General features: G+C 39.3%; 1 protein-coding gene and 1 long non-coding RNA gene across 2 annotated transcripts; both read right to left on the reverse strand.

Annotated features, from left to right (window-relative positions):
• Positions 1-3,486: 3,486 nt before the first annotated feature.
• Positions 3,487-5,823, reverse strand: LOC131461318 (uncharacterized). Its single transcript, XR_009240462.1, has 4 exons — positions 5,717-5,823; positions 5,590-5,616; positions 4,509-4,531; positions 3,487-3,836 (listed from the first exon to the last, which is right to left on the reverse strand). It is a non-coding gene; the product is annotated as an uncharacterized LOC131461318 (long non-coding RNA).
• A 1,176-nt stretch (positions 5,824-6,999) lies between these two features.
• On the reverse strand, positions 7,000-16,185 carry pa2g4a (proliferation-associated 2G4, a). The gene is made up of 13 exons (XM_058632454.1): positions 15,997-16,185; positions 14,704-14,832; positions 13,805-13,910; positions 12,787-12,856; positions 12,606-12,698; positions 11,582-11,645; positions 11,317-11,395; positions 11,084-11,162; positions 10,447-10,580; positions 10,234-10,328; positions 9,495-9,622; positions 9,314-9,367; positions 7,000-8,375 (listed from the first exon to the last, which is right to left on the reverse strand). The coding sequence occupies exons 1-13, from the start codon at positions 16,076-16,078 to the stop codon at positions 8,313-8,315; spliced, it is 1,176 nt and encodes a 391-aa protein (XP_058488437.1). The 5' UTR covers positions 16,079-16,185; the 3' UTR covers positions 7,000-8,312.
• Between the last annotated feature and the right edge of the window lie 141 nt (positions 16,186-16,326).

The following is a 16,326-nucleotide window of genomic DNA, read 5'->3' on the forward strand; positions in this document are numbered from 1 at the left end:
CAAAGCGTTAAAATTTCTGCCAATCTGCAAATTATGGAGGGAATGTATGAAATTATTTATGATTTTAAAAAGTCACTTTCTGACCTCAAGAGCCAGCAGGAAATGAAGCAGGAGGATGAGATATTGGAATCAATACAGGCAGAAATTCTTAAAAGTCATGCACAGGAGCATCAGCAACTGGAAGCTCAAACAGAAATGAAACATCTGAAAGCTCGATTGTGTGATCTTCAGTCTCAAGGTAATGAGGCTCATCGAGCACTCATACATAAAGTCAAGACCCTGAAAACAGAACTGATTGATCTTCAGAAACAAGAACAGGTTCAGAGAGAGAGGACTTACACGCTTCTGGCTCAGCTGACCAAAGAAAAAAATGTCTCACAGGAACTGTGCAAAGAAATCAAAGACCTGAGGGCAGCTGTGCGATATCTTCAGGATCAAGTGACCAAAGATCAGGACATTGTAACACAGCAAAGCATCAAAATTGCTGACAGTCAACAAATTATGATTTTTTCACAATGCTCCTCCGTATGTGATGTGAAAAAGTCACTTACTAATCTTACGATAGATCCGGAGATGAAGCAGGAGGTGGTTGAATCATTACAGTCTGTGCTAATGCAGACCTTTTACAAAGACAAGAAGACATCTGTGCAGATTCTTCAAGACCCAGTGATAAAAGCTCCGGAAATGATTGTGCAGCGAGCTATTGAAATAGCTGAGAAAAGACAAATTACAGAGGAGCATTGTAAAGTGATTGTAGGTGATTTTCAAAAACCGCTGCAGGAGACAAAACAAGAGGAGATGCTGGAATCAATCCAGACAGAAATACTTAAAAATCATTTACAAGAGCAGCAGCAGCAGCAGCAGCTTGAGGCCCCTGCAAAACAGCAGCAGCAGCTGGAGGCTCATGCAGACGAGTGTCAGCAGCTGGAGACTCCCACACAAGCGCCCTGGTGGCGTCGATATGCCAGATGTCTACTGAAAGGTTTGCCCGCTGTGGGTATCCTGATTCCTTCAGCATTACTGTCTGCTGACCCCAGCATTCCCTACGTGCTGCTCGAGTTCCTCTGCCACTTCAACCAAATACCAGTCCCTTTTTAACCTGAAAGGCTGCTGAAGTCGTTTTTTATGTTATGAAGTATCAGCTGTTGTCACAGGTCTGTACGATGAAGTCATTTCAAGTCGAGTGTCAGGGATATTCTGATGAAGAGCGGCACAGAAATAAAGATCCAGATACTGATCAACAGTGAAGAATATGAATGAAGTAAATATTCATCAATAAAGGAGACAGGACTCGTGCAAAGATTCCGAGCAGAATCAAGATACAGCCTTTGTAGGAAATGGAGTTTGCCTACAAAAAACAACTTGATGAAAGAGAACAGGAGAGAAGAGAAGAAGAGCATGAAATAAAACAAGGGTAAACGGTGGAACGGCTTTTCAGAGATGGAGTCTCATTTCTGCACAACCTGTTTTTGATTCATGTTCGTTTTAATCTCATACTTTCAAAACCCATAAACCTGTGGGTAACTGTGTCATAACAGCTAACATTCAGCAGGGTATGTCACTTCCTGTGGTGCAGCTCATTTGTAATAAGAAGGCTAACGTGACGAGTTACCCGTGTGTGATTACAAAGTTGAAACGTATTTTATTTCATTACATTACATTATTTCAGCCTGTGTGACAGGTTTGCTGCACAGCACGAGTGGTTACTGCAATTACACAGCGTTGTAATAAGACCAGGCCTTGCAGTAATGTTGAGCTGTCCACCATTCGTGTTGGATCACTGTTTCTCCTCATATTTCAGTTTCCACAAGCTCTCAAATACTAACAGTGTGCACAGCTTAGTGCTATTCATGACAGTTACTTTCACTGAATGTTTTGGTCTACCTTAATGGCTAAAAGGCTCGCTGCAGCTCGACCAACAGGTGTTGTGCCAAAAAAAGTGTTATCTTATTCATAACCTATGCGTGAATCATAGTGATTAAAATCAACTTTATGAATAAAGCCATTAACAAGCATAATAACTTTTATGTGCAAAACACATCAATGGTGTGAAACAAAACTAGTATATGTATATTTATATTATTTTAATATAAAATGTATAAAGTCATTTCATTTTATGTCCATGATCAAATTAAAGCAGTGTTTGTTTACCTTAACACTTTTATTTTTCTAGATTAATCACAACTGTGATCAAAAACAGTAATCCAGTGACTCAGTAATTCAGTTTGTGGTTTTTCAATATTGTGCCTTGGATGAGAGAAGATAAATACAGTGAGTAGAGGAAAGGTTAATGCTTGGTTGTGAATCACACTTGGTGACCGCTGCCTCGAAGATGTCTACAAGTATTATACAACAGGTTTTGTTGAAATCTGAAGAAGCTTGAATACTGGTCCTAATTATTGCCTCCAGCTGCTGGCAGACATTTTAAGGATTTCTGCCTGTGTTGATTCCAGAATATTCCCTCCCTTTCTGTTTTTATCTCCTGCAACATCTTAAGATCAGTTTGTGACTTTTGAAAATCAATTGTAATCACTTCAGAAATGGTTTGCTGCGTAATCATTTCTGGAACTTTCATCACTTGGTGTTGAAGAATCTGCTGATTGTTATCTTTGTACACTCTCCACTAACAAAAACTGGAATGATTCAACCATCTCCTGCTTCATCTTCTGCTCCCTCTTAGGATCAGTAAATGAAGTACTGAGGAGTATGGAGTTGCCGGGCGTGAGGAAAAGAGGAGAACCACTGAGAAGGTTCATGGATGTATGGTAGATCATGGAAGGAGGACATGAGGACACAACAGATAGAACATGGAGGAGTTTGTTGTTGCTTTGGTGACTTACAATATCCTCACACTTGAGCTGTCAGATTCTCAATCTGTCCATTTCAAGCTTGCATACCTTTGGTAATAAGAGTCACAGAGAATCATTGATGTTGTGAAGGACGACAAGGACAGTTGGCGTAAAAAGAACACCGCTGAAGGGGGAAGCTAAAATAAATGAGTGAAGAAGGCCACTGATCTAATTTATATTTTTTGGACTTTTCAGAATGATGCCATTTTGATCCCCCTCAGATCATCGTTCTCTTTCTGCAGTCTCAATCCCTTCAGATGTATCCATGCACTGTTAAATCCTATTGTCCAGCCCCAAAAGGGCCAAATGTTCCTCTTAGGTTTCCTAAAAGGGTCAATGTCAGTTAATTCCCACATCTTTTAATTTTTGGGATTACCGTCAATCATGAGCACACTACCAGAGTTAAGACCTGTCTAACCTTCACTCAAAGCTCCCCATCACAGATCAAAGTCACAATGCATAAAAAAAAAGGTCCTTATTGTACATAAAAACAGATTTGAATGGATGATAATTAGCACAAGAATATCTATATAATCAAGTTATATAGTGGCACTAAATCAAATCTGAGCTATAGCACCGTCTACACAAGATAATGTCAGACAATCCTGTAATAAAGTTAAGATTCTGGGACATAGCAAACTTTTAAACAGTGTTCGTTTATTGTTTAATGCACCACAAAACAGTTGTTCGTTAACAATATGTAAAATGGTCCATGAACACAGCAGCTGTCTTTCTGATGTTGTAAGATGCAGCCAGCGTCTTTGCCATCGTCCAGTCAAACAACCACAGCTGGCTCAGTGTGATGCGCAGTCATCTGAAAGCAGAGGTTGTTTCCTTCGCTGATGGCGTTCACACAGTCCACTTCAGCCACCTGCGTCAGTCACCTGGAGAAGTTCCGACAGCTGGTAGTGATGGTAGCTCTTGCAGCTGGTGGTGATGAGGGCTTACTTGGACCTCTGCCTCATCTTTCGCCTTTTACGCTTCAGCCTATTGAAAACAAACCCCCAGTCAAGAAAACATACAAACAGCCTGGTGGAAATGCAAGAAATTACACAGCTACATGCTTTAAAACCCTTAATTGGATACATTTGAGCCACTGACAACTTCAATGAGCATAAGGTGTGTTCAGTTTAGAGATCTGCAAAAGTGGGTGTGACCACTTCAGGTAGTCAATCTGACATTTGAATCTGGAATTGGGTTCTAGCACCAAAATCCACTAGATGAAAATCTATTTCAAGAGGCTGATTTAAGTGCAGTGCTTTTTTATAGCGCATTTCACATTTAAATTGAACATAACCTGGCCCAGGACCAAATTAGTTGCCACACAGGTTCCTATTCCCCAATAAGAGCCCCTCTGCATCTATAGTTCTAAAGTTCTAGAATCTAAAGTTAATTGATGTACAAGCATGTGCTCACATCCTGAGAATCATTGAATCACTTAAGAGCTAAAGTTCACACCACAATAACATGGATCAATTGGAATATAAAATGCCACAAGCATTCCATGAGGCACAGCCCATCTCAGTAATACCATTACTAGACAGGTTTACAACATCCATATTTAATGTCCAATCCACTTAAGATGTTAAGATGTTCATGTTTAAAATTTGCATCAGACGATGTTACTATATCTAATAGATTACAGTGAACTTTGCTTACCTGCGCATACGCTTCTTCCTCCACTGAAAGATAAAGAACATGCGTTAATGTGAGTTAACTGGACATATGTACCCTCTTTCCCACTGGACAGAGATAACGTTATTATAATTATAATATATACTAGGGCCCTACCACATATTGACAATTTCCAGTTACTGCAATATAAATGCTGAAAATGTATTAAAAGAATGCTTTAATCTGCAAGAAATGTATAAGTTTGTTAACTGCATTGGAGATTGTTCCTCATGCAGTTTTATTCTGGGCCAAGAGCTGCCATAAAAGGTAGGTTTGCTTTGAATGTAACATTTTCTCTCCGTATGACAGCATGCTTAAATTAAACCTGCCCTTATACAGCACTACCCTCACATTCCAAGTACCTAGTGGAAAGTAGTAATGAGGATTTCAATTACAGTTGCATCACAACTGTAATTGAATTCAGCATTTTATGGAATTCATTTCAGGTAGAAAGCTGGGTTTCTGTTAAGAGAAAATGTTTTATAATTCACTGATATTTACCATTTCAGGTGGGATTCTGTCATTACAATAGTCCACATCATCTAACTTCCAACAATTGCACAGCAATTGTGTGCATATATAATTTGGCTGCAAAGACGATAGTTAACCACTACTACTGTACATTTCCTGTTAACAGTAATCAAAATATTTTGTTTAAGGACATTCTCATTTGAAGGTTTAAGAAACTGGCGTTTATGGTATTTTATGTAACAAATACCTGAACTGTAAAGAAAAGGACCGTCAAATTAACCAAGAAAAATCGATAATTGCAACCTCAACAAATATACACATGCTTGTGTCGCAGCGTGCAATGCTGCAAACAGGGCCTAAGTTAGCATTAGCATTTTCGCTACGTTTCACTAATAACGTTGTGTTATTTGTGTATTTGAAGCGTTTTCAGTGCTGGTACAGACATTTAACTTAAGCAAGAACAGTCAGACAGCTGAAAATACACGGAAATAACAAGAATAAAGTCACGACAGACAAAAGAAGCTAGGTAACAGCGTTGACTGAAGCGGGAGAGAACAGAAAACACTAAACTACACACAACAAAAAGTCACATTACCTTCGCTCTCATCGTGTGGAGAGGTTTCTGTAAAAGTGAAGCAGAAACAGTTATCAGATAATGCGGATGACAGAACAAAGTCAATGATTGCTTCGGATTGTTTCAGAGGAGAAACGGCTGCCAATACCTCAAAGGCGAGAAGAGCAACGGAAAGAGGATGTGACGATCAAAGATGGTGGCCTTTATAAAGCCCCTGACGTCATCACTCACGCCTCCGTCCGCTCATGGGAAATGTAGTAAAACAGTAAAAGCACCCGTTGATAAAGCTCCATGTTGTTAATGCGTCAGACGAGTAAACACAGCGTTTTACAGTCAGTCAAAATGGCGATAGTTTATCAATAGGTTTATAGTTTAATTGGCCAGTGGTTCATAACCTACTGACAGTACATGTGATTTCACACTTGTACTTGTATAAACTATATAGAGGCATTTTCTTCTTCTTATAAGTTTTTACCCAGGAACAATAATCACAGTGAACAATGAACTCAAAAACCTCCCAACATGAGACAATACAGCAGCGTCATGTTTTTACTGCAGTGTTATTGTTCAAAATATTTGTTATTTTAAAGAGAAATGGACATTTTTATCTTAATTGACTCTCTCAAATGCATATGTTGGTACTGACTGAATGATTGTGGGATTAATGTATGTTGGAACGTGTAAATGTGTATATTACTTATTGTATACTGCTGCTATGACATGTTACTGTCTATTGTAAATTTAAAAGTCATTGCTGCTGACATGTCTTTTTTTCTAATAACGTTTGCACCTTTACACATATTCATAATGCTGTGTATTGCTTTGAAGCCGAGAGCTAACCAAACAACATTTCGTTATGCATGAACATAATGACAATAAAGAATTATTTAATCTTATTTAATGTATTCTTACAATTGGTATCTAATCTAGATAACCGTGTCCAGAGATGATTTGCAATCATTCATAATAACTACTGGTAGCACACCACACATGTGAAGTCCTTTGATGTGGAATTATCAATGTAAGATGGCAGGAACCGGTCAATGGACATTTCTCAGACCACAAAATGAGTCAGTCTGCAAATTGTTTTGTTGTCTCGAGTTTACTGTTACACAGGTGCAAAGACACCATTAACCTTTCATGTTAGACAGTGAAATCAGATAAATTGATTTTATTTTATTAAAAAACAAACAAAACAAAAAAACACCTCTCGATTATCAACATAGATTACATGTTAACTCATCACAGCCCTTTTTTCCACTCATATGATAAATTATCCTGAACAATTAACACAAGCCCAAAAAAATGAATTGATCACTCTCAGGATAACATAACCACTAATATCCACTTAATCTGCAACCTTAACAGTTTGGACATAAATAAGCTGACCATCTTGATATTTTAAGGCAGTATTTTAAAAACAAGACCAAATGTATGAAAATGTTTTTATTTCATTACATGTAAATACCCATCAACCACCTGACAACTGAGCGACAAGGCAGGCATATGTTGACATTTCTCAACATATTGACTTGTTGAAAAACATGACCTGACAGTTTGTGACTATCAAATTAAACTCAGGCCTTACATGATCTTCCTACTGGTCCAACCCAACTCAAGCAACACGTCTACTGTAGTTCCCATGTTCCACAAGACTCATGATGTAAAGAGGCAAGTAAGAGGTTTTTACAAAGAGAAAAGTTTTTCAAAGTTGGAGCATGATTTTTACTTTTAAAGGGGTAAAAGGTAATGGCAGTAAACACAGCAGTTTGTTCCCTAAGGTCAAGATTACAATTGTTTCCTCCTGTTTAAAATATCCTGGCGTTCCACTCGTGTTGTTGCCTTAGAAAACAGTTATTCAAACATTGTAATTTCATCAAATACATGTAGTCGGTAAGTGACAATTCAAAGGGTAACCATACATTTATCTCTGGAGCCAGAAAACAATCCATTACAGTCACGTTTTTTATAATTATTGTAACACTTTGACAATTTAACCTTTGAGTGCATGGTGTGATCCAAAAACTAATTTTGAATTGCAGTTGTTATAATGCAGTGGATGACAAATGGTGTCATCCGGACGGATTCATGAGATGACAGGCATTTCAATCAAAAAAGAATGAGAAAACATTTCTTTTTTTTTATTATCATTTTTTGTTTAAACAAAGACAAGTCCAGAATCTTGTTTAAAATTTGTTTTCAAAGGTAAACAAGTGTAAAGTCACATTAAAACATCCCATTCCTGCATCAGGGAGACCAGACATACTGATGTCTTGTGTGTGATGATAAATATGAATAAAGAACCCATTAACTAACTAACCCTTTACTCTGTTAACACAAGTTCCACTTTTACGAATTAGGAAACTTGCAATTTACCAAAACAGACACCAATTGTTGATTTCCATTGGGTTAAGTCTTTTGAATTTTTTTTTATTCTTATTATTTTTATTTTACCATTTGCAAACAGTTTTTTATTCCTATGCAAATGTGACAACAGCAGAAATCTGTGGTATTCATGATACCACAGCAAAGGTTTAAAAGCTTTTAGTCCATATAGGATCCTTCAATTATTCAACCGTGTCCAGAGTTCTCTTGAATTCAGTTTAATTTTGTGATATCATCATCTACTGGGGACGATGGGCAGAGAATTTCAGGGCAATTTGTTGGGTCGTCTTTTGGTTCTCCGTGGTGTGTTACATGTGAGGAAAGGCAGTGTTGAATTATTTATCCGTTTATTCATTCATTTATCCTGCGGCTTCTGTGCCCTCAGCTGGCTGTCCAGTTGCATTTTCTGCCGTCTTTGAGGCCTGTAGGATGTGGAAAAAGGTGGCGACACATTAGTAAATTTAACACTCTTCTCTTGGACCTTGTCCAAGAGATATTAACATTCTTCATTAGACATGTGATCACATGCAGACAGCCAAGCCTGTTTACACGGTCTCCTCTGACCACGTGAATTAATCTCGCTTCATTCACACGCAACTCAAAACACGCAGTGACATCATGTCTGTCCACTGTAGCAAAATTGTGTTCTGAACAAGTCTGACTGTACAGATATCTCTGTTGTCAGTGTGTTTGTGATGGCGTGTTCCTGGTGTCCGTGTCTCAGCACTAGTGACAGGTAGTCAGGAGATGAGTAAATCACAGCATGACTCTCACTGATTCATTTTAACCATTACAATACAGAAGTCATGTGACAATTAGTGTTAATATCGTGACTGTGGGTACAAATAAAAAAATGTATAAGGGCTGAGTCAATGTTCTGTGAATCTGCAGCTGGTCAGAGGACATCAGCTGAAGATGGATTGTGTTCCTGCATGCTGAGGAATGTAGACACGTGTCCCCAAACCACCTTTAAATGCATAAAAAAAAAACTCTGATCTGAGGTTGCTTTCTGGCTTTGGGGGCATTCACACCAGTACTTTATGGTCGGGTGCAGCATGAGTGCATTGCATTATACTTTATATTGGTCATTTAATGACCATCAATTGTACAGTACGTTTCAATGATGCCCAATGGGATACTATTAATGCACTTTGTGGGGTATAACTCTTCGGCAGCACTACAAAAAATGGCAAACTTACTATGTTGTGAATTATATTACGAGGTAGTAATATATTGATATGTGATTTCTGTTGGTCAAACAGTGAGATTTCAATGTCGACTTTTGTTAACAGTAAACACACACGGCCTATGAGCTGGAGATCAGTTTTATATTCATTGTTCAAAAGAAAAAAAAAATCACCTTCTTTTTCTTCTTCTTTTGTGTTTTACGGCTTGCAGAACTCTGGAGTAAAGTCTGGGGAAGAGAGGAGACGTTTCATTATGAAGTCAAATGAGTAAAATGCTTAATGCAGCCGCTTCCTGCGTGTAATGAAGGAGCTTGGTGTATGCTCAGTCTGTCCGTCTATTATTCACAGTCTCACCCTTAGATCTGGATCCTGGACTTCATGCTCCGACTTGTAGAGCTCTGGGTCGAAGGGGCCGCTGGTGATTCTGTGAGGCCCATTGGCCATGAGCAGCACTGTGAACTTAAACTGAGCTACAAACTCTCCTGGGAACAAAGACACAGATAGACTGAGGTTGTTAATATGGTGTGTTCCTTCATGGTATGGTTCCGTTTGGTATGGTACGGTTTGAAGTAGTAAAGCCTAGGGCTGAACAATTGATCCAAATGTTATCGAAATCGCAATACAGCTTGCTGCAATTTTCAAATCGCAGGAGACGCAATATTTGTTCAAGCCAAAATATAATTTTAGGTGAATTATTATTACACATCTTATTCTACAGACTGAAGAGAACATCTTTGTTTCTCACAAAGCTGCACAAATATCTCACATTAATCCTTTTAAATATGTTTTTTTTTTTTTTTTTAAATGAAAATGAGAGTAATGATGTAAAAATGACCATTCCCTCTGATATCGCAATCGCATTTCCTGTCAAAATAATCCCTATTAGATATTTATTCAAAATCGTTCAGTCCTAGTAAAGCCCTGGGTCAGGCTTGCAAGAACAGTACTACCCCAAGAGAAAGGTGTCAAGAAATGGAATGGTTGAGGCTGATAACACCATACTGTACCAAACTGAACCATTCCACTCAATGGAAAATGGCTAAAGATAAAAGGGACAGCTGTTAAAAAGAATGGTCTATTTAAAAGCACTCACCTTCTTTCTCATGTAGTACACTGAAGGGCTGTAACAATTCATGTTTGGCACACTCCACCACACCCAGACGAGCTTTGGCTTCATCCTCAAATGCCCTGTTGGAGAATGGCGAATAAAGCCAAAATATTCAAGCTGCTGTAAACCTACACAAGATATTCAGCATGAGGTGGGGAATGTATCATAATGACAACAATTTAAGTGTGGCTTTCATACCTAAGAGTGAAGGGCATGACATCAAAGCGTCGTTCCACTTCGCTGAAGAAAGTACGGGAAGTTTTCATTTTCAAGCCATACTGCTTACCAGGGTCCCTCTTGTAAACGGTGGTCCTCACACCTCCATCTCTGGCCTAATTGTAAATGAAAAATGGGTTAATTAAATTGATGCACATTCTTTATACAAACACCTTTTATTCCTAAAGTGTCTTTAAGGTGCCTTTGAACAAATACATTTTATGTGGGATTAAAAACTGAGAAAATCAAACAAAAACAGAATAGAGAAGTTAAAAGTATAAATATTTCCCAACCCTAGGAGAAGGTTCTGTGACCCCAGAGACAGTACAGTACAGTCATGAGACGGGGTGACAGGAGAATAGCAACAGAGGGGTGGAGACTGAGGAAGGTAGTGTGGAGGTGGAGCATGTCAGAACTTTGATTAATATGCCATATTATACTGTTGCAGTCATCAATTCTGGATGTGATAAGAGCATGAACAAGAGTATTTTCATCAGAGAGGGAGTGTGATTAATAGAAACTGGTGGTTCTGGTGTTCTGACTGACATGATGTTGAGTATACTACTGAAAAGTGAGTAGAGTATGGGTGGAGAGCAGGAAAAGACAAGAGGACACTGACCTTCCCTTCTCCGGTGCTAATCAAGACATCCACAGCATAGACTTCATGTACCTCAAATTCTGCTTTCTCATGGTCCTTCCTGAAAATTCAGTGTCAACAGCAGCCAGTCAGAGAAAGATGGGCATATACTTCATATACTGCCAAAAAGAATCCCAGCACATAGAACGGTACGAGGATTCAAGGTCCCAACTTCCTCTTCCCTCTGCTGATTACCAAAAGGTAATGCTAGGTACCTTTGCTGGTCTGTTGGGTTTTGGATTATGGTCTTTTCTCCATCTATGACATGTTGTTTAAGCTGATGAGACAGCATACCTATATAAAGACAAAGACAGACAGAACAAAATAGGTCAAAAACAGGTCAAATTAAACATTTTCATGAAACCATTCACATTATGACAATAATGGGGATCTTCCAGTTAAGTCTGAGGTGACTCGAGAAGGAAATTTAACAAAACAAGTCATCCAAACGTAAATGATAACCCAATGAGGGGCACTCACCCTCAATAGGTGTGCATTTGAACGACTGAGCGATCTTGCTCCAGGCTTCTGTCACTTGAGTGTTCTGACAAGAGGAGGAAAAGAGTTATTACTTTCACATACAAAATACAATTTTGACTGAACAGTAACAGTTTGAAAAAGCTGACACAGCCAGCTGCTAGCACAGACATCTATCCATTTACAACTGCAGCAGTGAGTTGCATTATTACTTACTAATTAGGGAAACGTGTCACATTTCTTCTTTGATTTGATTTTAAGGTCACGATTCCATTTGATCTTTTTTTTCTCTCTTTTAGCACAGACGCTTCTGCCATTTTTGGTCTAGGATCATTGGTTTTATGTCATAAGAACTTCATTTTTTAATTCCCATTTCGATTGTCTACATGGTGTCATGACTGATATAATATCCATCATTGGTTTGTCATGTACCACACTAAGGCCTCATTGCCAAATTTAAATAATTTATTAACAATATGAATGTAACAATAACTTAAATCCATGTAAATGCTTAAATCCAGTTTTCCACATGTCTGATGCTACAAACACGCCTATAGTGCTAGCTATCACTTTAGTGCAAGTTGAATTTTGAGGACGTTTCGCTCCAAATGACTTGCCTTTGTTAACAGAGTTGTTTTCACCGTTACGTCTATGTCCTTATGATGCACATGCACAACATAGCTTACACTCTGTGGTTTTCTTGTTGACAGTATGAATGCTGTTAGCAAATCTCACAGGGAAAGCAAAATATTTCCACATTTTAGAGAAGCAGGAGGGGATTCGAGTTTGGTGGATACGTCGCCCAAATCAGCAGTTGCCTGTTGGTTGCTATTGGTTGGCAGCAACTTTGGGTTAGCGGGTTGTGCTACAATGGCTACAACCACAACACTGTTTTTTCCTAATACTAATACATCACTACACATATTAACACATGCAGCACACTCGTAACCTATTGTTAAAAGGTAAGAGCAATCTAAAACCAGAGTAGATAAGGTAACTCATTAAGGTTGTAGGTGGTTAAATGTACCTGGTTACCAGGTTTAACAAGGCGAAGAGCTGCTTCTGCACAGAGATGGGCTGCTTTGACTACATCAGCTTTACGGCCAGTGATGGGGCTCTCCTACAAAAGTAAGACAGAGAGAAGAGGATTTAAATGATTGTCCTAACAAGAAGACACAGAAATCTGTATTTTAATATTGGCCCCTTACCTTACTGGCTCCCACAACAAAGCTGTGAGCAACGTTAGCAATAAAGCCATCGACATGAACCCCGAGATCTCTACAAACAATAAGATGAAGAGGAGAACCAATGAATTAGCAGTGAAACCAAATTAACCAGCCATGTCATATTCACTGAAAGTTAAACTGCCTGCCTGCTGTCAAGCTTACTAATGTTGATGCATGAGGCAATCAAATTAGCTTTAGAAGGACAAAATGTCAAGCAACTGAGGAAATGAAACTAATAAAAGTCTATACAATAAGAGTTACAACAAAAAAAACTTAAATCTGTCATGGCCATTAAACAGTAGATTTCATCCAAGGAGAAGTTCTCTGTGGTTATAAATCAGCTGGAAGACAGTGAAGGACTTGCTGTGAATTCAAGGGAGCAGCACAGTATCTACACATATCTACACACAGTGATTTGGTAAACAGACATACTCAGCCAGACAGTTAGACTGAGAATATTGAGAATCACCCAAACCACTAGTGCGTAACAACATTACCATGAGCTTTAACAAACAACTTTAAAACACTTTCACGTGTAGCATGAGCGACATTGAGGGCGACAAAGACACAAGTGGCAATACAACAAGTAAGGTGAGCTGATCTCCTCTTCAAACAACAGCACTTTTAGCGCTGTAATGTATAATCGATTATTAATCAATTACTTAACTAATCTCCAACTATTTTGATAATTGATTAATCATTTTGGGGGTTTTAACAATTAAAACACGTTCTGTGGTTTATAGCTTCTTAAATGTGAACATTTTCTTGTTTCTTAACAGATGAGACTTGCTAAAACATCTAACCTTACTCGTTGTTTGTTACACAGGACAGACAGGATGACAAGATCATAGAAGCAGAGAAAAAAACTGACATACAGTAAAAGCCAAAATACCACAAGGGAATAAGGGAGGGCAAGGGAATAAGGGAGGGCAACACACGGAGGGACTCGGCACACACGGAGGAGGAAGGGGTTGACGTAATTGCAGAGTGTGGTGCCTACATTTTGACCAGATCCCCATCTTTAAGTGTGTAGTCAGGGTCACTCTTCAGGGGAGAGAAGTGGCAAACACAGTTATTGACTGAGACGCTGGTGGGAAAGGCAATACCTAGAGGAGGGGAGAGAGAACCACCAAGTCTTCATTTGGAAATCACCCACATGTTTGGCACGAAAAGATAGAAGGAAAGAGGGTGTGGCAAATGGTTCACCTCATAAAAACACACTGTCACACTTTCAACCTCCATTGTTTGAAATCACACAGCACAAAATATGTGTATGGCTGCATCTAGGGCTCTGTGCAGACGTGGAATTAACATCCAATCACATGCGGACAGCCTTAAAATCAGCTGGCACTAAAATGCATCTGAGATGCAACACAAGAGATCAGATGCGGCTTCCCCCACCCTGTATGCAAGTAAGCAATGACATCATGTCTTTTGGGAATAAAAAATTATTTTAAAGAGTCTTGATGTACAGATGTGTCTGGTGTTAACATGTTTGTTTCAGTGGCTGTGTGCCTAAAGAAGAAGCCGATTAACTGAATGCTCTCCTAACACTGCTGAAACGTGAAAATGATTTTCATCATTAGAAAAAGTAAATCATCTCTGTGAATGAGTAAAAACATTTAAAAAAAAAGAGAAGTGAAACAGTGGATCAGAGGATGACAGCTGCGAAGGCCATCTTTAATCCATCATGAGGACAAGATGTCCTGTGTTCATGCATGACTGAAAACATGGCCACATGTGTCCTAAAACCATCTCTAAATGTGGTCTTTGTGATCAGATCTGAGGAAACACTCGAAGTGCAAGTAGTGCTGTCCAATGACCTGGGACGGATGTTAATACCAGGTCTCAATAGTCTAGAGATCTTTTATACGGTGCAACATATAATCTTTGCCTCACCTTTCTTCATTTCCTTTTCCTTCTTGAAGACCTTCCCCGTCTCAGTCATGATATAAGAGTCCCCCTTCCCACAGAGGCTGAGAACAGACACCCCAGGCTTGGCTGCTTCCACCACCAGACGAAGAGCCTCTGGGTGAGACAAGAAGCAAAATAAACCAAGGCAAGAAGAAGTAAAGCAGGTGGTGGATGTCTAAATATATTATCGATATTATGATCAAACCACATATTATCCAAGATCTTTACATAAAATGGTGCATTATGGTTTGTTGACTTATACAAATGTTAAAAATAGTTTATAGATTGTTATAATGATAACATACAATGGATACTGTATATACATGCCTACCGTACAAACAGCATAGATCAGGTGTTGGAAATTTAGTATTATGAATATGTGTAGTGGTTAGCATGTATGTGTAGGTATGTGACCCTTTTGGAACAATGGCCTTTCTATGGAGTTTGCATGTTCTCCCCGAGTGTGTGTGGGTTTCCTCCCACAGTCAAAAAACATGCAGCCACTATAAATTGACCGTAGGTGTGAGTTTGGATGGCCATTTGTCTCAATGACAGGGGACAAATAGCCCAATGTAAACTGGGATTGGCACCATCACCCTCCATGACCCTCATGTGGAGGATAAAGCTGTAGAAGATGAATGAGTGAGTCTCATTTATCCTGGTAATTAATACCATAATTTGTTTTACACCTTCAGATAGCAATGTGATGATTTATTTGTGGATCATTAAACGTAATCATGTTTCTGAAAATGTATTAATGGATCATATTTACATTTTAAGTAGGATTTTAACCACAGCGATGTGTAAAAACAGAGGTGACTTGTCCTTATATATATTGCGAGCAGAATGACCGTTCATTCATGAAGACCCCACATTAACACTGTAGCAGACATACTAATGTCACTTATTATAACTAAGACAAACTCTTCAGCTCGACTGTGTGGACACTATTACCAACGAAATAAAAGTGACTTAATATCCGCAGCTTTACATTTTTAGGCAATATACTGAGCTAACAGGATAGTTAGCCTCCACCAGCAGTAAAGGACCGGCAGCTCTTTCTGTGAAGCAGCTAACAGATGAGCTAGCATCGGCTAAAAATGAACCAGCTGCACCTGCTAGCTAGCCTATTCAGTGTAGCATATGTGTGTCTCGCATGTAAACCACATGGCGGCGACGGCTGCTGATGTTGGGGAAATAACGATGACAGCTGACAGAAGCACAGTATCTCGTCCTCGTCCGGTCACTGAAGGTTTACATAATTTACAACGGACTTACGGTTGGCGATGTCACCCCCCATCTTGTATTTGGTGACCACCAGGTCCTCGGCTACGGTCTGCTCTTGCTCATCGTCAGACATCTTGGCAGTGAAGTTTCGGTCGCGGCTCAGCTTGGAACAGCCACAGTACCCAGCGGTTCGGCTCGACTCGGCTCAGCTCGGCTCTGATCGCTGCTGCTGACAGGGCCCTCCTGCTACTTCCCCAAGCCCCTCCCACACAAGGCTTTTGACGGCACAACAATCCAGAGCAGCCAAAATGCGGGGAAGCCACTTTGAAATGTCTTGAATGAAGGTTTTATATGACAAGTCTTTGTAACATTTAATCGCCA

This window comes from Solea solea, chromosome 6, assembly GCF_958295425.1.
Source record: "Solea solea chromosome 6, fSolSol10.1, whole genome shotgun sequence".
In the NCBI taxonomy this organism is placed as follows: domain Eukaryota; kingdom Metazoa; phylum Chordata; class Actinopteri; order Pleuronectiformes; family Soleidae; genus Solea; species Solea solea.

Excerpts from the sequence above, each read along its gene's own strand:
- pa2g4a (XM_058632454.1), bottom strand. The coding sequence starts at position 16,078 with ATGTCTGACGATGAGCAAGAGCAGACCGTAGCCGAGGACCTGGTGGTC. Across the intron at positions 11,646-12,605 it reads TTGTTAAACCTGGTAACCAG|AACACTCAAGTGACAGAAGC; the intron begins GTACATTTAACC and ends TCCTCTTGTCAG. Across the intron at positions 8,376-9,313 it reads AAAAGAAGAAGAAAAAGAAG|GCCTCAAAGACGGCAGAAAA; the intron begins GTGATTTTTTTT and ends CACATCCTACAG.